Genomic DNA, 23820 nt, shown 5'->3' with positions numbered 1-23820 from the left:
TTCATACTCTTATTATTTTTCAAATTGAGTTATTAGTTAATAAAAAATATTATAATTCAAAGCATTGATATATATAAATACAATTAGATCAAATTATGATCAGTCATTAACCAACGAATAAACCCGCATGTTGTGCGAATCTATTTACAAAAATATGTTATAGTTTGTGCTTAACTCCTATTAATTTAAATTGAAATTAAGAATTGAATTTGGTCTAAGAGATTTTTTTTAACATTAGACACGATCTAAGAGATTAGCTCATTTACTTTGAAGGACGCATCACTAATTTTTTAGTTTTTTCTTTAGTGGTTTTTTCAAAGGTGCAAAAATATTTGTTAAATTATGCATGATTACATTAAAAAATTTAATTTATGCATTCTATAAGAATAGAATATAAATTTATAAATTATCCGATATTTTTTAATGAGCATTTTTTTAAAAACTCACTTGTCTCTTTTTTTGAAGCCAACATCAATAGTGTGAAGATAATGTAGAAAAGAAAAAAGAAAATGAAGTGTCTAAATTCCGAGTAAGCTAAACATGGAAGGATGCAACTACGGGGGGAGGGAGGGAGGGAGGGAGAAAAATAAGTCAAGCGTGCTCTTGGGCCTTGTCACGTGGTCCATTCATAAAGAGAGGTGTTTAACGGGATAATCATTTATTGGACGAAAATAAAAAATAAACTTTAATATTTAATAAATTAATGATAAAAAAAATAAAAACTTAAATCAATACATATTAAATTAAAAAGATATAATATTGAACAGTAGACTTTAATAATCTCATGAAAAAACTAAAAAAATTAATTAATTTAAATTTTTAAATAATATAATGATGAATAATGAAATAAACAAAAGAATAATTAAAAAAATACTAAAGTCAATCCATAGTAATCTTTAAAACTTGTTATTCAATCCATGAGATTGAGATTATCTATAAAAAAAAAAAACATGAAAAAATAATGAAACCAAAGCACAAGTATAAAAAAAATATTAAAAGATGAAATTGAAAATAAAAATAAAATAGAAACCAAAATAAAAAGGGTAAAAAATAAAATAAAAATCAAATTAAATAGAATGTTGGTGGATTAAATTTTTTTAAAAAAAGAGAATATAATTGAGGATAAAATAAAAATAAATCAAAACAATAAAAACCAAATTAAAAAATAAATAACTTGAATCAAAGCCTAGGGACACAATTGAATAAAAAAATATTCAAAACAAAATAATTAACAATTAAAAAAATAAAGACCAAATTAAAAGTTAGAATAAACTCAAAGGATTGAAATTAAAAAAAAGAGAGGATAAAATAAAAAATTAAAATAATAAAAATCAAATTTTAAAAAATTAAATTGAATCAAACATGTAGGATGCATCTAGAAAATAAAAATCAAAACAAAATAAAATAAAATAATAAGTAATTAATAAAATAAATATCAAATTCAAAATTAAAATAGACTCAAATGATAGAATTAAAGTCTGGCAAAAAAAAAAAATAGATAGAGAAAGGTGAGAGAAGGAAAAACAAATTCAATCAGTCGCCAACCGTAGCTCCGTCGTCCCCAACCGTAGCTCCAGTGGCCAAATACATTGGATCACGTTGAAGAGGATAGGCAAAACTTTCTGACATCGTCGTGGAATGGGGGGTAAAGCCATCGTAACACGCCTCACATGCCGATCAAATAAGGTAGATGGAGACGACGCACCTCTGCGTGTTCGTACACGCGTAGCAACTTTTAACTTTAATAATATTATATTTATGTTAAAGGATAAAAACAACCCCAGCTCACCGTAAACATAACAAAAAAAAAAAAAACCTAAGTAAAAATACAAAAAAGACCTTGAAACGAAGCTATAAAAACTGATGCCGAGGACAATCAAGTATTTTTACCGTGCACTAGAAAAGGGAAAAATCAATAAAACCCTCGGATTGGTTGTAAAAGCTTATTTTGTTTTTAAGCTACAATTTTATTATGTTTTTAAGGGTATTTCAATCACTATATAGCATGGGTGATTGGAGTGGTTACTTACCAGGCCCCACTGAGGCCCAAGTAAAACATTTAAATCCACAGAATCCAGCCCAAACACGAATTGATTCGAAAGGTAACAGTTACATGCGCGGGAGACGAATTTGTGGCGGTTACCTCTCCCGCGAAAATAATTTCACTAGCCAACCGAAAACCCTCCTCTACTGTCTATTTATCCATCAACGCCGGATATAACGGCGATTTCTTTTTGTTTCTCTAGATCCTAACGAACACATAAACTCAGTTACCAATTCCGTCAATCGCAGGTTTCAAGTCTTCAATCATGGCCGTCAAATCCGAGGAGATCTCCCGTTCCAACGGTGAATCTACTCCTCAGAAACGGGGATTAAGATCTAATGCAGATTTAGTGATCCACGAGAGTCCGATTTCTTCTCCTTTGAAGCGGAAATCTCCTCTGCGATGCGTTGATTCGAGCCCCAACACTCCTACTAATGTGAGCTTTTAAGAGATCTTAATTTTACAATTATTTAAGTTAAACGGAAAAGAAATGGAAATCACCAGTGAAGACAAACATGTCAAATTATCAAGAAATATCATATTCTGGTCCGGTTGAATTTTTTTAGCTTGAAACGGACCATGAACAGCCCTAATAACATTACAGGAGAGGTGCGCTTTCTTTTCTTAAATAATGATTACATGCACATCTAGCAGGCATCCTTGGCATTGAACTTGTTACATGGATGCAGCTGAATAACTCTTACATGGAGATTTGCAAATCAACAATCATACCACCAGTTGGAATTGTGGAATTTTTTAATATGGGCGTAGGAGTAGCTGACCAGGTGAAGCAAGAGAAACGCTTGTTCAGTTTTAGTTTGTTCCTCATAATTTTATTTAGGCAAAGCGAAAACCGATACATTGCTCGTAAGAATGCGTGAATATCATACATTTAATAGGTTAAAGCACAAGATTCTTACTTAATTGTTAGACTCACCAACAATGAAATGATATTGAGAACATTGTGCAGGGGCTTCTTAAACTAGGCCAACCTCGTGATGATAAATAAATTAAAGAGAGTAACCTTAAAAGTAGACGAAGCAGATATCACATTTGAAAAGAGAAGCTATTTGTTTTTATTAGCTTATGTTCTCCCTGATCATCACCTTCTTATGTGTTTATTTGGTCAGGGAATCCGATTCTTCAGGAATCGTCTACAGTGATGTAAATTCGACGTGATTGCTTCTCTTTCAGCTTCATATGTATTTGGCTTCTATTAATTTAACAAGCACTCCACCTATTCCGAGGGTGGTGGCCTTTGATTTTGGGTTAATGCGAATATGCTTTGTTTCTATAAGTTTTCTTGTATTTCCCCTTCAGAATCAGATGCCAGCGCCGGAGCAAGTTTCATTTGTTTAGCTTTCTCACATCCTAAGGTAAATACATTGATGGGTGCATGCCACAGACAAAGGACATGGAGTAGACCTGGATTGCATGGACGCTATTCTTTTTCCCGCCAAAATGAGAGTTTCCATTACATAAATGCCGACAGGTGAAGGGCTGATTCAGTGAAAAATTATACATCGTACGTGACTTGAGTTAGTAAAAAGATTGTGCTTCTAGATAATATGAAATTAATTTGTGAATACATAACCTTTTATATTTTTTTATAACTTGTATTCTTATAAAATATTTTTTAATTTTTTCATGTGAGATAGTTATATTTATAGTCTATATTCACATGAAATATTTTTTAATTTTTCCAGCATTGCCAGAAGCTTCATATTGATCATAAATTTTTTTTGGTATCACATAGTCGAACAAATAATCAAGTTTAATTGAATAACAAAGTCTTGTCTAATAGACTTTAAAAAATATATTAAAAGATAGAAACTAGAAGATAAAAAAACTAAGTTAAAATGAAAAGATATCTACTAATGAAATATTATTTCTTCTCATGTATAGGATAAAAATTATGATCTTAGCTGAAATCAAATGTCCAAGCCACTAGGTATTTTACCACACATCAGAAGGCAATAAATAAGGTCTTAGGACTAATCTTGACTTTCTAAAAGAATAACATCTCACAACTGCAATTAAAAATGAAGTCTATAGGCTTAGAGCTACCTAGTGTCATAACATCAAGGTTAAGAATAAAAAATTTAAGTTTGGAGATCTAGTTCTTGGAAAACTAAAGGCTGCAGGAAACATAAAGAGTAAGGGCAAATTAGATCCAAAATAGGGCATACCCTTCAAAGTTATCAAAGTGATCAAAATTAATACTTACAAGATATGAAAAGGAAGAATCTCCCTCACGTTTGATATTCAAACCACCTGAAAATGTATCATAGTAAATATAAATGTATATTTTCATATATAAATATTTTCAATTCGTTATCATTATATCTACACATAAGTCTTAGGAGATGATATATGTTCTCTTCAAGGGCACTTTTCAAAGGATTGATATGTGATTTTCTTTATGGTACTAACCCTTACAAAGTTTCAAGAAATGATATGTGTTCTTCCCAATGACAATCTCTAAAAGATTGGTATGTGATCTCTCTCAAGGCAGTAGCCTCTTTAAAATATTAAAGGATGACACATGTTTTCCTTAATGGCAATATCCAAGTGATTGATATGTGGTTTCCCTCAAGTTAGTAGCCTTTACAAATTCCCTAAGGAATGTGTTCTCTCTAAGGGCAATCTCTAAGAAATTACTATGTGGCCTCTTTTCACCTAAAATGTTTTAATGGATGATATATGTTCTCTCCGAGGGTAATCTCCAAGTGATTGATATGTGATCTCTCAAAAGATAATAGTCACACCTACAAAAAATACCATATTATCCAACATCATGGGTCTCAACAATCTATAGACTACCTAACACAGAGAACCCATCTCTATCCTAGATAGGGGGCCACATGGATGTTTAACCCATGTTAGTTTGTTGGTCACTTAAGAAAATTTTTCAAAGAATTTTCCAAGTATTAGAGATGTATGTTTCCCAACTATGTGCTTTGAACTCATGTTGACCCATGTTGGTATGTTAGTCATTTAGTTTTTTTTCAAAGAATTTTCTAAGTATTGGAGATATATGTTTCCCAACTATAGGTGTTGGACCCATGTTGGTCTATTAGTCATTTAAAATTTTTCTTATAATTTTTCAAGGAATTGGAGATGTTCATATCTAATCATGGGCATTGGACTCATTTGGTTGCTTAACATAACATGTTAGCATGCTTAAAAGCAATAATGATATAAATGATGTAACATACAAATTCAAAACTCAATATAAATAATAGGCCTTATGGCCAAATTCAAGGCTTTTAAAAGCCCATGCGTTTAATACATTTTATAATATATACTTAAAGGAAATAAAAAAAACAAATCATAGAGGAAATTACATCTCTATGCTAAGATCCCGGGCCAGATAAATTCCATCCCTTACTAAGGCAACTCTAATAGGGAAGACATCAACCGGATCTGAGACTTAGTCGCGTGGAAAACTTTCATTGAAGTCAACTTGTATTCCTCTATAAAGGCTAAAAAGATACAAGGTTGACATGGCTAAGAAGAGCTTGTCCCTTATCCTCAACTTCTCTTTTAAGGTCTCCCTCATTTTTTTAAGCTTAACCACTTCTCTTTCTAAGTTAGCCATTATTTTTCTCCAGAAAGTTAATACAGTTGTAAGCCCCACTAACCTTTTCTTAGTTGACTCAAATATATGGGTTTAAGATGTTATTTTCCCCTGCAGCTTGGAGTAAATAGTCTTAAAAAAAATTATCTCAATATTTTGAGCAATTTTTTCTTTTTTAAGTGTGTGTGCTTCAAATTTGTTAGCATGGTACTTCTCAATGGCCTATTTCATGGTCTTTCTCTCCTCAACTCACTTACTTTTAAAGTGGACACATATTATAAAGGTCTAAACAGTCAAAGAAATAAGATAAGTTCATATCTTTCAAAATACCAAAATAAAATAGACAAAGAAAAATATTTAGTTTTTTTTATATTATTTAAAAAGTCATATACTAAATAATGGCTAAATATGGTTGAAAGCTTAGCTTAATCAGCCCTTCCACATCAAAAGAAAATGTGAGGAATTTATCCCGTGTCTCCATCACATCCACTCTACCAAGCTTTAGGGTGGACTTCCCCTAAAGAATGGTCTTCATTATCCTTCTCTCTTCCTCACTTAAAGTAGGAAAACCTAGAGGGGTATGATCTAATTTGAGTATAGAAAAAATAGCCTCCCTCTTGGGTGGAGGAGCTTTATTAGAGGAACTAAGAAACAAGTAAATAAAGTTCATGAGAGTAGGAACACTATTTGGATAAGGAATAATCTTTACATCAAAATCTAAGAGGATCAAAACTCTTTTTTTTTCTATCACAAGGCAACCTCTAATATGACCAAAATTACTATTGCCTCCAGGGCCCCTGATATGGGATAATGAGACCCATCATAGTATTTAATGACATACCTCATCAACAAAAAAGCTAGCTATAGGGATGTCTTTAAGGACATACTTAGTTTGGATTGCTACAGTCTCTTTGATGTCCATTTGAATTGAAGCTCCAACTCTATGCCTTTGCATTAGTGGTTGACCATCTTCAAAAAAGAAGCCACAATTGGGAGAGAATGCAGATACATGATTGGGCATGGAGGGGGTAAAGTCACTGAATTTAGATCTGACAGTCCTAGGTAAGGATCATGCACAAGGAAATAGTCAGGGAATGAAAAAGATCGAAATTAAAAAAACATATAAAAGTGAGATTATCCAAAGCATTGTAAAGCTCTGTAGCCATATAATCGATTTTGTATTTAGTATAGAGGTTGTTCAACTTAGTACACATCCTTTTCTTCTTTGTTTCTAAAAAAAGTTTGTCATTCATATTCGTTGGGATGAATCTAAGTAGGACTAGGGTTGTAGTTAGAGCATCCTTTATAAAGGAAATGATTACCAAACCTCATATAGATATAGGAGGATAATAATGATAAAATCACCCATTATACTTATTGGTAACGTGAAAAAATATGGTCACCAGCTTCAGGTACGACCGCTATATCATTTCTCTATTAACTAACATTGGTCAAGGTTTCTTAGTCTTAAATTATCGAACTTCGTGTGACATCCACAAGTGCTCTGGGCAACATTAATTGTCCTTTTAGGTTTGAAATCTCTAGGGAACGTCCCTATCTTTTCTTCTAGTAGAAGAAGGTTGAGCATCATACCTTTCGGATATAGGGCTAATCTTTATGGTCGGAGATTTTCAACAAGTGATTTCAGTTTTAGGTCTGAAACTGAAATCACCTTTAAGAGATACATTTTTCTTCCCTTTTCTAGAAGTCATTGTGGTAGAAAGAAAAAAGATATTGAATGAGGTTTTACATGAGCAAAAGAAAAAAAAATTGGTCTAACTAGCTATGAAAATCCCCTTTACCATCAAATTATCCTCTTCATGTGAAAGACTAAAATTCATAAATCAAGGAATATTGGTAAAAAAGTTCAATAAAAGTAAAAAAATAAAGGGAGAAGATAAGAATGAAAGATAGATGACACCTCATTATAACCATAGGAAGGCAAAAAGCTTACAATATTTATTGTGCTTTGTCGAATGATCTTCCTAAAACTTTTTGCTTCGTCTTTCCTATAAAACCTTTTTAAATCAACAGAGCCTAAACGCATCCTCCTAAAGGAAGATAAAATATATCCTGACCAATTATCTTTCTAAATATTTTTTAAGCTTCTTATGCAAGATTACACATTAAGGTTTAGAAGTTAACTGAGGAGTCAATGTTTTTTTGTTATAAATTTTTATAAATGAATAAAATATTAAAAATAAAATGAATCTAACAAATATGCTAGACCCAAAAAATTTGAGCTCGACAATCAGTTAAGTTCAAGGTGACGTAGGTCTTGTAAATATGTTAGACCTAAAGTACTTGGGTTTGTTAGTTAGCCAAACCCAAAGTACTGTGAGTTTGGTAAACATACCAGAATTAGAGCACTTGGATTCAATCTTTATAATTCACTAAATTAAATGTATTGTTATATGTCTGGTCCTAAACAATTAACTAAATTAAATGTATTGTAAGTATAATAAACTTTAATACCTCTCCATTTAGAACAATTATGCGAGTCAATGATATTTAATGTAATGATTTTTTTATACTCAAAGATGTACATAAGATTTCTTTTTAAGGGACTTACCATAGATTGTGTTTGGTATTATGGTAGTTGTTGTGGTTGTGGTTTGAAAAAAATTATTTTATAAAAAGTGTTTTTGGTTGAGGTTGATTTGATATTTATGTATGTTTGGTTAAAATTATGATTGAAATTGAGGTTAAACAAAAAGTTGTTTAATGTGTTTGGTTAATAATGCTTTTGAAATTGAGGTTATAAAATAATTTTAAAAAAATATATATTGATAGTTTTTAATTTAAATATTGTAGATTTAACTATTATTATTATATAATGAAATAAATAATACTTTACATAAAATATTTTTCATTGTTCTATTAAACTATCTACAATTCCATCACGTATGAAATACATCCTACAAGAACTATAGTTTTTTTGGTTTTTTAAGCCTGCAACAACATTAGGTAAAATATAATTAGAAATAAAATTGGAATTGCGATCAAATTCTGCAAATGTTACGTCATCAAGCGAACCCTGTCTAATTTATGTAGTGTTATTAAATAATGTTAAATACTAGTTTTTTGAATAACACAATTAAAAAATTAAAAATATTTTTATTTTTTATTTTACTAGGTCGAACCTGATTCAATGCATGTTGAGCTTTGGACTGGATCCAGTCTGATTGGAACTGGTTCAACCGGAACAGTGTAGTATGCTATATTGTTCATGCTAATTGCATCATTCACTAAACAGTGTAATTAACATAAAAATTACGTAGAAAACAAGTAAGATTCACTCATACTATTCACTTTAATGAACAGTGTGAGTGAAAAAACAGCACAGAACTACTTTTATTTTCCTGCATTTCAAACGCAATATGTAATGGGCCCCATAAATTTTAATAACTTTATGTGTTTACCAAACAATTATTTGGCTGTGGTTGCTTTAAATGCAAAAGCAACCACACAAACAAACAGACTTTTACTATCTCATTAATAATATTAATAATATGTAAAAGATATTTATCCTCTGTTAATATTGTCAGCAACAAAAGACTTTTTATTCTCTATTTTCTTTGAAAACAACAAGGTCAAAGGGGTATAAGTACCTCCTAAATCATCTAGGCAAGGGGTTCATAACTTTTTATCTCTTAAAATAAACTTATATAAATTTTAGAGTATTAATTATTTTAAAACTAAAAAACAAACATCTTTATTTCTCAAATTTAAAACTCTTTTAAATTATTTATTATTTTTCCCATAAATATATTAATTTTATTGTTAGAATGTTTTTAAGGTACTCAAATTTCTATTATTAGCCTAGAATTCCTTAATATAAAGAAAGGAAATTCAATTATTTAAATATATTGATTAATCACAACATTAAATAACCTAATATTTATATACTTGGATTTTAAAACATTATCATAAACATAATAATATGTGCAATTGTGTATGAGTTTATTGTAACATGTAAATTTTTTTTTCCAGTATCTTAACAACCAATTAAAGCATAAAAAATGCAAGGGTAATATTTGGTTGAAAAGAAAAGGTCATTGCCCTATATGTTAGGTTATGGTTGTAAATATTCCATATCTAATGCTATCTTTGTTTCAACTAAAATCAAGTTTGATAAATTTTAAAATATTAATTAATAAAAAATATTTTACAATAATAAAATAAACTTATAATTCTCTAAGAGATAAAAATTTGTGACTGGACAATCCTATTATAAATAAGCTTGCAATTCTCCAGAGATAAAAATTTGTGATAAGACAATTCATATGTTAAGCATTTATTTGATATTGCAATTAAACCGTTGTTTGGCCATTTTTGATTTTTTAATTATTTTTTCATGTTGTTTGATTAATTTAATATGCTAATATTAAAGATAAATTTTAAAAAATAAAAAATTATTATTTTAATATATTTTTAAATAAAAAATAGCTTAAAAGGCAATCTCTAGCACACTTTCAAACAAATACTAAATCATGGACTCAATCTTTTTTTTCAATTTTAACACTTATTTTATGTATAGACAAATAATCATAAAATCATGTAGTTTTCATTAATGTAACCATGTAATAAAAAACTCCTATATATATATATTGAAAAACAAGTTATTTTCCATGAAAAAAATGAAGCCTTGCTTTTTTATTTTTCGTAAATGGACATATAGCTTAATTTTGAAAGGAGATATTTTATCAATTAAATATATAGTAGTATCAATATAAAAAATTTCCTTCTTGAAATGAGGAGGCACATTTGATTCTCATTATTACCATGATATAGGGTAAACTTTTAGCCCATTTTAATGGGCTACCATGATTAGGGTTTTCTTTTTTACCAAATCTAGCCAAGCCCAAAACTCACCCAAACTATATATAAATAGTAGCCCAAAATGGAGGAAGTTTGGTTCTGCCTTTCTTTCACGAGGAACACTCGCATTTGTTAATTCAAACTTGCTAGGAATCAAAAATAGGAGGCCGCAGTCACATTGACACGAACAGTACTTTGAGCTGTCTCTGCCGCAATGTACGAAGTCTCTCAGTTTCCCTTTTCTCTCCCTAACAAATTCTCTTTGAAGGCCATGGACAAAACCCTAGCCATCACTCATCGTCTGCTTCCGCTAAGTTTCCGCTTGCCTGCAGCTTCCTCTGTTAATTTCAACGTTAGACTTTCAAGGTCAAGCTCAAGGTCTCTTGATCTTGTTGGTTCAGGCTCGCGTGGCTGTACTCTAAAATGCTCAGCTTCAACACTTGGTACTTTTTTCTCATTTTCACTTTCTGAATTCTGTTCCTTTTAGCTATTTTTGTGTTGTGTTTGTGTGTGAACAAAATAATACAAGTGGAAAAGACAATGAATTGAACTGCTTGGTTGTCAAGAAATGAAGGAAAGGAATGAGATTGGAAACTTCGGTATGTTTGTTTCATGTCAAGTTGATTTTCTCAACACAAGTTAAAGTTTATATGCTAGCTTGGTCGATTATGTCAATCTAAGTTCTGTTTGGTTTCTGAGACATTAATCTTGGCAATAGAAAAGAAGATAAATCGAAAATTTCAATTTTACACTCTGTTTGTGCCGGGGCTTCAAAAGAGAATATAATTTATTGATTTTTAATTTGATCAAAATCCAATTTTGCAATGCTGAGTGAAGCACATGTACTTAGGTCCAAGTAAAGAGAGCACAGGATGTGGAAAATATTTTCTCAGACACCTAAAGGTCTTAACGCAATGCTTCTCGTAACTCAAAATATGATGTCTACACACCTTGTGTGTGCATGCATTAATTCATTTGCTTGCATATACTTCTTCATTTTCTTGTGCATGAGAATTTGGTTGGGCCCTGGTCTTGTTTTCGCCTTTGATAAATTATGGTAGAGGCCAAATTCAGATGCTAGGGACATCTATGGCTGTCAGGGGAGACACCTTATACCCCAGAAAAAGGTGGTGGCTTGGGTTACAGGGATTTGAAAACTTTTGATTTGAGGCTTTTAGCCAATCAAGGGTGGAGGATTTTGACTAACCCTTTCCACTGTGTGTTTGGATTCAAAGAAAATATTATCCTCGTGCATAATTGTTAATTGCAAATCCTGGACACTTAAGGAGTGCAAGTCATCAGGCTCTTGAAGCTGGTTTGATTTGGGGGATTGGTAATGGATGCAATATTTGGATTCTGGAGGAGCGATGGTTGCTAAATCCTTAGTATTTTAAAGCGGTTTCCCCAGTGAAAATTTTAGATGTTTAGGAATGTGTGGGATCTCTACCTGATAAGACCAATTCTCTCACTTCACAAAGCTGTTATAATTTGTCAAATCCCTATGAGCACACAATGTGAGGAAGATGGTGCAAGCTCATAATTCCATAGGCATCTTCACTGTGAGCAGTGCCTATCATGCATCAATATGCGTTTGCGTATGGTGCACAGGGGAAGGTAATCGAGCTTTTTCTATTGACAAGATTTTGGGATTTGTAGCTGCCTAACAAGATCAAACTTTTCTTATAGAGGTTCTGTCACGGTATTCTTGCAACAGTATAAGCTTTACACAGGAAGGGTATTAATGTTGGTTCTTGTTGTAGCCTATGTGGAATAGCATACGAGTCCCTTGTGCATGCATCTTTTGAATGTGATCATGCAAGAGCTACTTGATTGGTTTCATCTCTGGGAAGGGTGCCTGCTCATTTTTATGCTCTTGATTTACTGTAACTCTTCCTGCAGATTCGGGTTTTGTTGGAATATTTTATTATCTTTTGGGTTATTTGGGGAAATCAAAAATTTACTCCATGCCAAACCTGTCAAAGACCCCTCCATCAACCATGACAGTCACAGCTTCTTATCTTGTTGAGTTTCATGGAATGGTTCTGCTTCACTCTCAACCAGTAAGGAATCATTTATGTGCTGTACAGTGTTGGCAGCCTCCTTCAGATCCTTATAAGATAAATGTCGATGATACTGTTTTCAAGTCTAGCAGAAGTGGAGGTGGTGGTGTTTTTTTTTTTAGAAATTACAATGTGAATTTATGGAAGGAAGGTCGCTTCATAAAAGCCTCTGTCTTGGGTCCATCTGTTATCGAGGCTTGTTCTGTTAAGGAGGATTTGGTTTTGCTGCAGGTTGTGGTTTTCTAGATCTAATCCTTGAATCTGATTCAAGTCATCCATGCAAGGCAGTCAAGGCTCATTCATTGGAAGATTTTGTGTGGTCTCTATGATTTGTAAGGATATTTGTGTTATTCTCAGAAGGTGTCTTCATTGCACATTATCCATGCTCCTGGTTCCAGCAGCAGAGCTGCTCGTCTTTTGGCTAGGCAAGCTAATAACTGATTGTTTTAATTGGATGGAAGGTCATCCAGTTTTCCATACTCAACGATGTACCGACTACTCACTGTACTAGTTATTTATTGAGTTAATGTATCATCATCATTTTTCTTCAAAAAAATAAAAATAAAAGGAGTGCTAAGTATTTTGTTTGAATTTTTTTTCAGATAACCAAGTAGCAAGATTTCAAGAAGCTTCAAAGAATGGGAATTTAATTCCTCTATACCGATATATATTCTCAGATCACCTAACTCCAGTGCTTGCTTACCGATGTCTGGTTAGGGAAGATGATAGAGATGCTCCAAGCTTTTTGTTTGAATCAGTTGAGCCTGGCTTGGATGCTTCCACAATTGTATGACCTTCAACTTTTGCTGTTTTTATACATGTCAAAATGCATTTTTATGTAATTTTAGTCCTTATATTTGTGTTAGGGGCGATATAGTGTTGTAGGAGCTCAACCAAGAATGGAGATCGTAGCTAAAGAGAACATGGTTACAATAATGGACCATTATGATGGTCGTCGGATGGAGGAGATTGTGGAGGATCCAATGGAGGTTCCTAGAAAAATCATGGAGGGCTGGAAACCTCAACTTATTGACGAGCTTCCAGAAGCATTTTGCGGTAAGATAAGTTGATAATTATCTCCTTGACATGTTGTGATCTTCCATTTCAATGTATATCTTAGGTCTTGTTTTGGTTTGTGGGAAGGTAACTTGTTGAAATTGCCTTGGATACATTTGTATTTATGCACTTCAAGTATTGTTCATTGTTCATGTTTCTTTACATTTTCTTTAAGTCTGGAACAAATCAAGGAGAAATTTTTTGATAGAGTCCTGTCTATATATTTCTCTGCATGTTGTAGGTGTTCTCTCTGGAGAAATTTTATACTTCAAAGAGTATAAAGTCCATGAAACATTTTTTCTTGTTGTCCTCTCTTATTTAGCCTTGAAATTATGTTGACTTTATTCTAAGGGTGATAGCATGTTGATATGCTCCTTTCTTGAATAGGTGGATGGGTAGGCTATTTCTCATATGACACAGTGCGGTATGTAGAGAAGAAAAAGCTGCCTTTCTCTGGTGCCCCACCTGATGATAGGAATCTCCCTGATGTCCATTTAGGCCTTTATGATGATGTGATTGTATTTGATCACGTGGAAAAGGTGATTGTATATTGTTTTTAAAATGATCCAGGGCCCATGTCTTCTTTTCCATATATTCTGCTTATAACTCCAAACATGGACATGTTTGTGGTGTCTTCTCTTCTTTAATTTGAGCCTTTCTTTCATTTGAATGAAATGCAATTTCTCATGGTGAAGCTTCCTTTTGCACTCTATGTTTTCTTGCAATAAGATGTAAGAACTTGTGGATCCAAGTAAATTATATTTACACTTCAATTACAGAATTCAGGGAACAAAGCATGTATGTCCATCATAAAGCATAATTAAAAGGAAGAAAACTAGCAACATGTCATGTCATTTTTTATTATAAATTTTATTGTGTCTAATTTGATAGTTTCTCTGGTGATACTTTTCTTCTTTTATTAATTTTGTAATATTCTTGACCTCAGAAAGCTTGTGTGATTCACTGGGTGCAATTAGACCGATTTTCTTCTGTCAAGGAGGCCTATGAGGATGGAATGAATCGACTGGAAAGTATCTTATCAAGAGTGCATGATATTGCTCCGTAAGTAATCCTTTTCTCACTTGTTCTGCCATGCTATATTTTCCTCTTAGGGTACAAGTTAAAGATTAAAATCTCTGGCTCAATTCTCAATTTCAGACCAAGGCTACCTGCAGGTTCAATAAAGTTGTTTACTCGTCTTTTTGGCCCTAAATTGGAGAATTCAAGCATGACGAGTGAAGAATACAAGGATGCAGTGTTACAGGCCAAGGACCATATTTTGGCTGGTGATATTTTCCAGATTGTATTAAGTCAGCGTTTTGAACGTCGGACATTCGCAGATCCTTTTGAAATTTACAGAGCTTTGAGGGTTGTCAATCCAAGTCCATACATGACATATTTACAAGTTTGCCCTCTTTCTCTTAAAACTATTTGTTTCAAGATTTTTGACAATTTTAAAATCTGACATTTGTTTGCTTTCCTTGTGATCAGGCCAGAGGATGTATACTGGTTGCTTCTAGTCCTGAAATTCTTACACGTGTGAAGAAGGTATTTCTTACTAACAATGTGATGAATAATCAGAGTTGTTTTTCTATATGTTTCTTGTTTCTCACTTGAATTTGATGTTTGTTGACAGGAGAAGATTACAAACCGACCCCTTGCTGGGACTGTTAGGAGAGGAAAGACCCCTAAAGAAGATCTAATGTTGGAAAAGGAGCTTTTGAATGATCAAAAGCAATGTGCAGAGCACATTATGCTTGTTGACTTGGGGAGGAATGACGTGGGCAAGGTTGGTTTTTGTTAATTTACATGCCCGGAATGTGTTAATGAATTTGAAAATGAATATGCAATTGTGTGAATAGTATCAAATACCACTCCTTAAATGCTCCTTTTAATGAGCCATGGCAGCAGTTTCTGAATGTTTTCTTAAAATTTTATACTTGTGCCAATAAATCAGTGCTGAAGACTGGTCCTTCATGCAGGTCTCCAAACCTGGTTCTGTGAAAGTTGAAAAGCTCATGAATATTGAACGATATTCCCATGTTATGCACATCAGCTCAACAGTATGTATCTCTTATCACATTCTATGATTGCAGGTGGCACTAAGTAGATCTACATGTTATCTTTTATATGTTTTATAGGTCATTTTGATGAATCAGCTATTCCTGCTAATGCATAAAAAATGAATTAAATGAAGTTGGTTCTAGCCAAATAAAAAAACTGGCTAGTTCTTTTCTTTGTTTTTATTGGTGACCGTCGGGATCTTTATTTCTTTTGTGAAGCCCTTTCCATTTAATTGATTCATCTTTATAGGTCACTGGAGAGTTGCTTGATAATTTAACTAGATGGGATGTGTTGCGCGCTGCACTGCCTGTTGGTACCGTCAGCGGAGCACCAAAGGTATCTATAAATCAGCTTTCCTCTGCTTATATCTGCGTCTATGTTCTTTTTGCTGATGTGTCTTCAATTCAAACTTAGATCCTGTTTGGGAGTGCAAGGTTTGCTAAAATTTATTTTTTTATTTTAAATTATTATTTTTATATTTTTAGATCGTATAAATGTATTGATGTTAAAAATATTTTTTAAAAAAAATAGTATTTTTTTAACCAAAAACACTTTGAAAAGTAAATAAAACAAAACTCTCAAGCATCATTTTAAGTTACTTAGCCCCGCATAGACTCCCATAAAAGCACTTGGTTTGACTTGAAAGGAAATTTGACTTTAAGCCTTCACGCTGGTTGATTGTTCTTTGTTCTCACTATCAACTCTGGTGGAATGTAGGTGAAAGCCATGGAATTGATCGATCAGCTGGAAGTGACCAGACGTGGGCCTTACAGTGGTGGCTTTGGAGGCATTTCATTTTCCGGTGACATGGACATCGCCCTTGCTCTTAGGACTATTGTCTTCCCCACCAGTACTCGTTATGATACAATGTATTCATACAAGGATGTGAACACTCGTCGAGAATGGGTAGCTCACCTCCAAGCTGGGGCTGGAATTGTGGCTGACAGTGATCCTGCAGACGAGCAGAGAGAGTGTGAGAACAAAGCTGCCGCACTTGCTCGTGCCATTGATCTTGCAGAGTCAGCATTTCTAAAGAAATGATTTAAAATTTGTAGCTTGTGTTGCAATATTTCTATATTCAAAGGAAATGTACTGTGTAGTATCTGTGCGAGTACTGACTTGAGTGTTTTTTTATTTTTTTGTTAAATGAGGAAACTATAATGCTGTCAGATGTACAGTCGGGACTGGAAATGATAAAGACAACAAGAATCTGATTTTTCAAAGGGGCCGGCCACTGAATAGCCCGGTTCCCGGTTTCTGCAGCTTCAACCAAATGCACCAAACTGTGTTTTTTTTTTTTTTTTTTTTTTTTTATTAACGTGGGTGTCCGGGCCAGCTTGCGCGCACCACGACTAATTCCACGGGCCCTAAAGTTAACGACCATGTAAGCCTCCAGTGGTCATTATATGAGCAATCAAGGATTCGAACATGAAACTACAGAGGGAGCAAACCCCTTAATCCCAAGCTCTTTGGGGACATGGGCCGCGTCGCTGCCATGTTCGTCAGTGTTCATCGTTAGCTTCTTGTTTCTACGGTATTTTTCCTCGCATAGGGTTAAATTGTTGATAGACCACCAATTTTATTTTTCCTAAGTTGATCAAAGGCACTGGATTTCGTCAGTTACATTAGTTTGGACGTCCTGTGGCCTGCAGATAAGATAACGTAGTAGTTTATGAGTAGGGTGGTAGTGGTTTTTTAAAATAATATTTTTTATTTAACAATATATTAAAATAATAATATTTTTATTTTTTTTAAAATTATTCTTATGTCAATGTGTTTATAAAAAAATATTAAAAAGTGAATTTTAAATAAAAAATAAAAATTTCAAAATTTATTTAACAACCGAACAATAGCTCTGTCAAGATCCCACGTCATTTAATAAATAAAGGAAAAACTCAACTGCCCATCCACTTATTTATAGGGTGTTTGTTTTAGCTTTTATGTAAGTGGCTATCAAATTGATAACATGTACGAGTGTTGTGTAATTTGTATTTTGAAATTATATTTTAAACGGTTTTTCATAAAAATTTAAAATTAATTTTTTATATTTTTAATATGCTAATATTATAAAAAAATTAAAAATTAAAAAATTATTATTTGAATATATTTATAAAAAAAAAACACTTTTAAAAATATCTATAATAACACTAATCACCCCAAAGCGAAGAGTGCATGTGGCAAAATAAAGACGGCCTTGTTGGGAAAAAAAGAAAGAAAGAAAAAAAAAGGGAAGAAGATTCATGAGACAAGTGGCTGTTTTATATATATATATATATGTTAAGAAAAAAAAAAACAGATGATGATAATTGATAAATCTTTGGCTTGTCACGCCACGCCACACCATATTCGTTTTAAGACACAAGTTGATGCTTCATTCAATTTTGACAACTACGTACCGGAAAGCTTTAAAAGATGCTTCATTCAATACTCTCTATATCTGCTCTCTGCATTCTCATGGCAATTTCTTCTTCTTAAGGTCACATATATCTCATCTCTTGTATCTTCCCTTTGGTTATATAATATTTAGATTACGTAGCTGCAATTTAATTTTATCAAGTTCCACGTAGATGGAATGACTTTCCTGTGCCTATGTGGCTATATGCTATCCGGTTATTTTTTTTGTTTGTCACTTGATTGCTGGAATCTTATCATTCAATAGCTGACCTTTTTCTATGTTTTTTCTTTGTGGAAAACAAGAATCCAACTTTGTGCTCTTGACTGTTTCGTTTTTGAAGATAAATGTTTATTGCCTGGGGGGGTATAGCATGTAATTATAATTGGTGGAAAATCTCATGACCTAGCCAATCCAATTACTAATAGTAATCTTCTTAAATCTTTTTTATTGAAAATTAGTTCATTCTTAACAGCAAAAAAAGAAGATACCGGAGGCTGTTCTTCAACCGAATCGAGTGATTCTATTGGTATACGATGATCTGGTTGCTGATAAACAGGATTGACTTGGGGCTCTGGCTCTCAATTTGATTTTTTGAAACCCGTTCTTTAGGTCCCTTTCTCCTTGCTTTTAATGGTTCATGTGTTTATGTTGTCAGTTGAAGCTATTGATTTTGACATCAACCATGTAATGTTTTGACCATCCTCGTATGTGTGCTATAAAATCGGTGTCTTGGGATAGCTAGTTGTGTTCTAATCACGTTGAATTTCGATTAGAGTGAAAGAATGGAATTTACAGAATGGTGGGTATATGCTTTTTGGTTTTTTGAGTGATTTGAGGCCGCACAAGTCAAATATTGATGAAGTGGTGGATAGACTGCAGTCCCGATTTCACCTCTCCATTCCGATTACAAATGGATTCCGTGCAATTCATGAGCCATTTTATTGTCATTGTTTGTGACAGAAGACATATGTCAACTTGTTAACGTGTTACAAAATGTGTGTTGCCTTTATCCAGAGGAGCGGGCGTGGTAGTAGCTGGTAAATTAGGATTATACTCTTTGTCTACAACTTAGCTATGGGGACCACAAAGATCTACATAGTGTAAGTTCTCCCCCTTCCTTGTTGTGCATTATCTACTACGAGTTTGGATGCTAAGTTTTCCATTTTTTCCAGGTTTTACTCCTTACATGGACATGTAGAGATTATGGCACGAGAAATCCAGCGAGGAGCTAATACAGTTCCGGGTGTTGAAGCAACACTTTGGCAGGTAAATTCTGCAGCCTTCAAATTCTCGTGTGTCTGTGTGTGTGAGTGAACGTGTTGGAGGTTGAAGATTAGACTCATAAGATATTCAACAAATTTCACTTGGTGGCATGGAACAGGTTCCTGAGACACTTTCCAACTCGATATTGAACAAGGTGAAGGCCAATCCTAAAGCAGATGATGTACCAGTTATTCTGCCAGAACAACTTTTGGAGGCTGATGGTTTTCTCTTTGGTTTTCCTTCTCGTTTTGGTGTGATGGCATCCCAATTCAAAGCCTTCTTTGATGCCACCCATGAGCTATGGGCAACCCAAGCTCTTGCTGGGAAACCTGCTGGATTCTTCTGGAGTACTGGTTTCTATGGTGGAGGCCAGGAACTTAGTGCGTGAGTCTATTCATTCTTCAGCCTCTACTCTCGGAACCTTTTTTGTTACAACTTTATAAATTTTAGCATGACTAAGCTTATGGAAGCTTAGGATTTTGAGGTAAGTTTTTCCTCACTCATTGCTGCAGGGTAAGAGGAGCAAATTAGGATTTTGTGGAATAATTGATATCATAATTGAATATGAGATGCAAAGTCAATAATTGCAAGCTTTAGATAGGTTATGTTAAAACATAGATAGGATGCTTTTAAAGATCCAGGAGGCAATGGTAAAGTTTAAGGAAAGATACAAAACTCCTTAAGGCATTGAAGGAGTTCAGGTTTTATGTAGAACATAGATGGCTAACTTATAATCAGGCTTGTAGCAATGATAGCAATAGATACCAAATCATTAAAGCATGCTGAAGTAGTCTAACGCCTTCTGAGAGATAGTGCAGGAGCTGCAAGTTCAGTTATAGACAGAAAAGGCAACTCTTATTGAGAAATGAATTGGCATGGAATAATTCGTACTCACTGCCCTCTGATATTTCTTTTAGAAACTAAAAATGGCAACTTTAATCTGTGAAAAAATGATAACCAACCAGAGTCAAATTCGCTCTTTCAGCTACAAAGAATAAAAACTCATTCTTTATAACTTTTTTTTTTTTAATCTTAATCAATTTTAACATGTTCTAAGCTTATAGATGCAATATCATTGAATGCTGAGCAATTCCTTTCCGTTGCCCCGTGTGCTTGTTTTTCCTTATCCTCTTTGTCAACATGAGAGGCATGAGAAGTAAGAAAGACCTTTGTTCTTGTTATCAAATCTTGCTGAGAGGTCGGTTTGTCCATCTCACTCTAGGAGCAGCTTTTCCATTCAACCATAAAAAAAGAGGAAAAAGGATTGTTTCCATTGAGCCCTGCAGCAAAGAAATACTGCCAAAACAGTTGACAAAATTGCGTGAATAGAATGGAGGGAAAGGAAGTTTTGGAAGTTCGCTTGTCTTCCTGCTCGGACAATTTATCCTGCACTGCTCCTCCTATCATTGTCTTGATGAATAATTAGATTTAGTATGAAACTGGCATGTTTTAGTAAATGCATGTTCTTAGTTATTGTTTTTCATTTTTTATTCCATATTCATGCGTGCATACGATGTCCTGTGATCTCCTACTTGCTGTGAAAAGCTGACCGTCACTTGATTGTTTGATCACCTCCTGTTTGCAGATTTACAGCCATAACGCAGTTAGCACACCATGGTATGCTATTTGTTCCTCTGGGGTACACCTTCGGCAGTGGCATGTTTGAGATGGGTGAAGTGAAAGGTGGGTCTTCTTATGGTGCTGGAACTTTTGCAGCAGATGGGAGCCGTCAACCCTCTGAATTAGAACTCCAACAGGCCTTTTACCAAGGGAAATATGTTTCTGAAATAACGAAGAAGCTCAAAGGTTAGCCTCCCTGAGCAAACTAGAACATCTTCAAAATGTTGTAAAAACTGATCATGATCTAAATGATCATTTCACTGAAGTTTAATGAAAGAAGACGCTTGACGCATGAGAGAAGTAAGTGTTACTTTGTTCCATCAACGTTATCTTTTCTTGAATATCTTTCTGGGAATTAAACTTTGATCTGTGAATTCATCTCACCAAGAAAATGGATATAAGGAACTGGAAGCAAAATGACATCTTGCCCCATGGTAAATGCTGCAAGTCGTAATCCGTGTGTGATATCACCGATGGTTTTAACCCCTCATATTATTGTTGATCCTCACAACTCTATTTCATACGTTTAATGTTAGAAAATTGGTTTAAAAACATGATTAATGATCACATGTGAGACCAGTTCATTTATGGGATCCATTCAATTTCGAGTTAAGAATTTTCTTGTAATATAAATATTTAACATGAGAAATTCATCTTAGTTCTCAACAACTTCTTTTGTTTAGTAACTAGAATGTTTAAAGTGTAAGGATTATGGACACCACCTATCTCCACATTGGTATGATATTGTCCACTTTGGGTTAAGCCCTCATGGATTTGCTCCTGGGTTATACCCAAAAGGCCTCATACCAATGGAGATATTTGTCCATCCTTATATACCCTTGATCCTCCCCATTTCTAACCAATGTGGGACTTTGGTCGCATACCCAACAATCCTTCCCTCGAACAAAGGACCACCGAGCCTCTCCTCAAACGATCATTTATCCATCCACTCTCTACTAACCAGGATTTTTCATTCTCTATTTCTCTCTACTTCATCGTGTTGGAGTCACAGAACACGTCCATGAAGTATCCGGAGAACACTACCTGACTTGAGAGTTTTTGCTCTTTCTAGGTCAACTCCTCTTCACCGTGTTGAGATCAGGACATGTCCATGAAGCATCCGGAGTATACCGCCTATCCAATAGAGCTGATCCATGGATTACATCATAATTTTAATTAGGGCCCACCACCTTTTGTTCGGCATTTCGAGGATTCATCCATCATGGCTAACTTAGGGGCATGGCTCTGATACCACTTGTAAGGATTATGGACACCACCTATCTCCACATTGGTATGATATTGTCCACTTTGAGCCTAAGCCCTTATGGATTTGCTCCTGGGTTATACCCAAAAGGTCTCATACCAATGGAGATATTTTTCCATCCTTATATACCCTTGATCCTCCTCATTTCTAACCAATGTGGGACTTTGGTCACATACCCAACATAAAGTCATAAACATCTATGTTCAAGTTTTAAATATTTTTTGAAAAATATCTTTTAAATTAATTAAAAAAAAGTTAGAATTAATTATGGCAGCCTTGATTTCCAATATAAATAGAGGACGGGGGCTTTCTAGAACAATTTTTTTATTTTTTTTTCTAATTTTTTGCATTTTAGTCATGGTTTTAAAATTCAGCCCGACCTGATGAGTCGGCTAAAACTCGGGTAAACCCAAATAAGACCTAAAACGTTACCGTTTTAATTTTTTATTATCAAATTTTTACAATATGAAGACAAAAAAACTTAAACTTTTCAATCTACAAAGCCATATCATGGTGAAAACAACATTATAGGTTGGTGGATGGATGCATTAGCGGTGCAAAGAGAGTTTGTTGGGTGATTGTTTGGAGAGGAGTCAAATCTTGTGGTGATGATGACGATCCGGTTTTGATTGGAACGAATATGGGTGTGAGCGTAGATTAAGGCTTTTGTGGTGAAAATTGACGCACATTTGCAAAGGATGGATTTTGAGAGTGAAGAGTGGGGAAGATTAGAGAGAAAATGGAATAAAAGGTTTGTTGTGTTTGTTGTGGAAGTGGCAGATTAGAGAGATTAAGTGGCATACATTAGTCAAGTAGGGATTTTGGGATGAAGGATAGGAGACAAAGAAAACTGGTGTTTTTGTGGCCTGGAACAAAAATAAAAAAATTGTAAAAAACAAAAAGAAATTACAATACACATTAAAAAAAAAAACTGAAATAAATGGGGGGGAATCTCACTCTCTCTTTGTGGCTTGGTTTATCAAAGCTTTCACACCAACAATATAACCACCATGTTTGGTCTAGAGTCATGTTGGCATGAAGGTTGAAAAAAAAGATGTAGAGAGCTATGGAAGCAGAATAGTGGAGTTGTATTCTGCAATAACGAATCCATTATTACAACATCATCAGCTGGATTTGATGATAGTTTTTGGTTTCATTTCAATCATTTACCTGCTTGGTAAATTACTTAATTTAGCGCTAGATGTGAACGTGGAGAGAGTTGAAGATGTGCTTATGCACAAGAGATTACTTCAGTTGGCTGAAGATCCTGCAAATCGACCAGCTTTTGCAGTTTTATCAGAGGGATAATAGCAAAAAAGTTAAAGCGAGTGGAATTTTTTTTTTATTGACTCGTGACCTGATTATTATACTGGGTCAACCACTTAACCTAGTTTAAAAACAATGATTTTAACCGATTCTTTTTCTTCTTGGTTGATTCTGGCTGCTTGTTATATCTAGCTAGAGTTACAAGATTTGGAGTTCTTTAATATAAATATTCTTATTACTTCACTATTTTTATTTTTATTTTTGTTGTCTGGACTCTTTTTTTTCCTCGCGAAGGTGCACGAGAAGTCTACACCTACTAGTTTAGTTTAGACATGAACCTACCAATAGAACCACTCTTTTCCAATGAAAATTCATATTGAGTTCAGT

At 33.8% G+C, this 23820-nt stretch overlaps 2 protein-coding genes across 4 annotated transcripts; both read left to right on the top strand.

Annotated features, from left to right (window-relative positions):
* The first annotated feature begins 10535 nt into the window (after nucleotides 1-10535).
* LOC105131063 (anthranilate synthase alpha subunit 2, chloroplastic-like) lies at nucleotides 10536-16866 on the top strand. 3 transcript variants are annotated; one of them, XM_011033833.1, is made up of 11 exons: nucleotides 10536-10888; nucleotides 13108-13292; nucleotides 13372-13561; nucleotides 13949-14100; nucleotides 14508-14623; nucleotides 14720-14966; nucleotides 15053-15109; nucleotides 15198-15350; nucleotides 15544-15624; nucleotides 15875-15961; nucleotides 16343-16866. In XM_011033833.1, the coding sequence occupies exons 1-11, from the start codon at nucleotides 10660-10662 to the stop codon at nucleotides 16664-16666; spliced, it is 1821 nt and encodes a 606-aa protein (XP_011032135.1). In that variant the 5' UTR covers nucleotides 10536-10659; the 3' UTR covers nucleotides 16667-16866. The 3 variants fall into 3 exon arrangements, with proteins under 3 accessions (XP_011032135.1, XP_011032137.1, XP_011032136.1); XM_011033835.1 differs by lacking the exon at nucleotides 10536-10888 and adding an exon at nucleotides 12737-12993 and having other exon boundaries at nucleotides 13383-13561; XM_011033834.1 differs by lacking the exon at nucleotides 10536-10888 and adding an exon at nucleotides 12737-12993.
* Nucleotides 16867-17983: 1117 nt separating this feature from the next.
* On the top strand, nucleotides 17984-21227 carry LOC105131062 (Quinone reductase family protein). Its single transcript, XM_011033832.1, has 5 exons — nucleotides 17984-18101; nucleotides 19035-19120; nucleotides 19193-19286; nucleotides 19402-19667; nucleotides 20869-21227. Exons 2-5 carry the CDS (start codon nucleotides 19095-19097, stop codon nucleotides 21092-21094), a joined length of 612 nt encoding a protein of 203 aa, XP_011032134.1. The 5' UTR covers nucleotides 17984-18101; nucleotides 19035-19094; the 3' UTR covers nucleotides 21095-21227.
* Nucleotides 21228-23820: the final 2593 nt, after the last annotated feature.

Source organism: Populus euphratica, unplaced genomic scaffold (assembly GCF_000495115.2).
Source record: "Populus euphratica unplaced genomic scaffold, PopEup_1.0 scaffold76.1, whole genome shotgun sequence".
Taxonomy (NCBI): domain Eukaryota; kingdom Viridiplantae; phylum Streptophyta; class Magnoliopsida; order Malpighiales; family Salicaceae; genus Populus; species Populus euphratica.
This window is presented reverse-complemented; position numbering and strand designations above follow the sequence as displayed.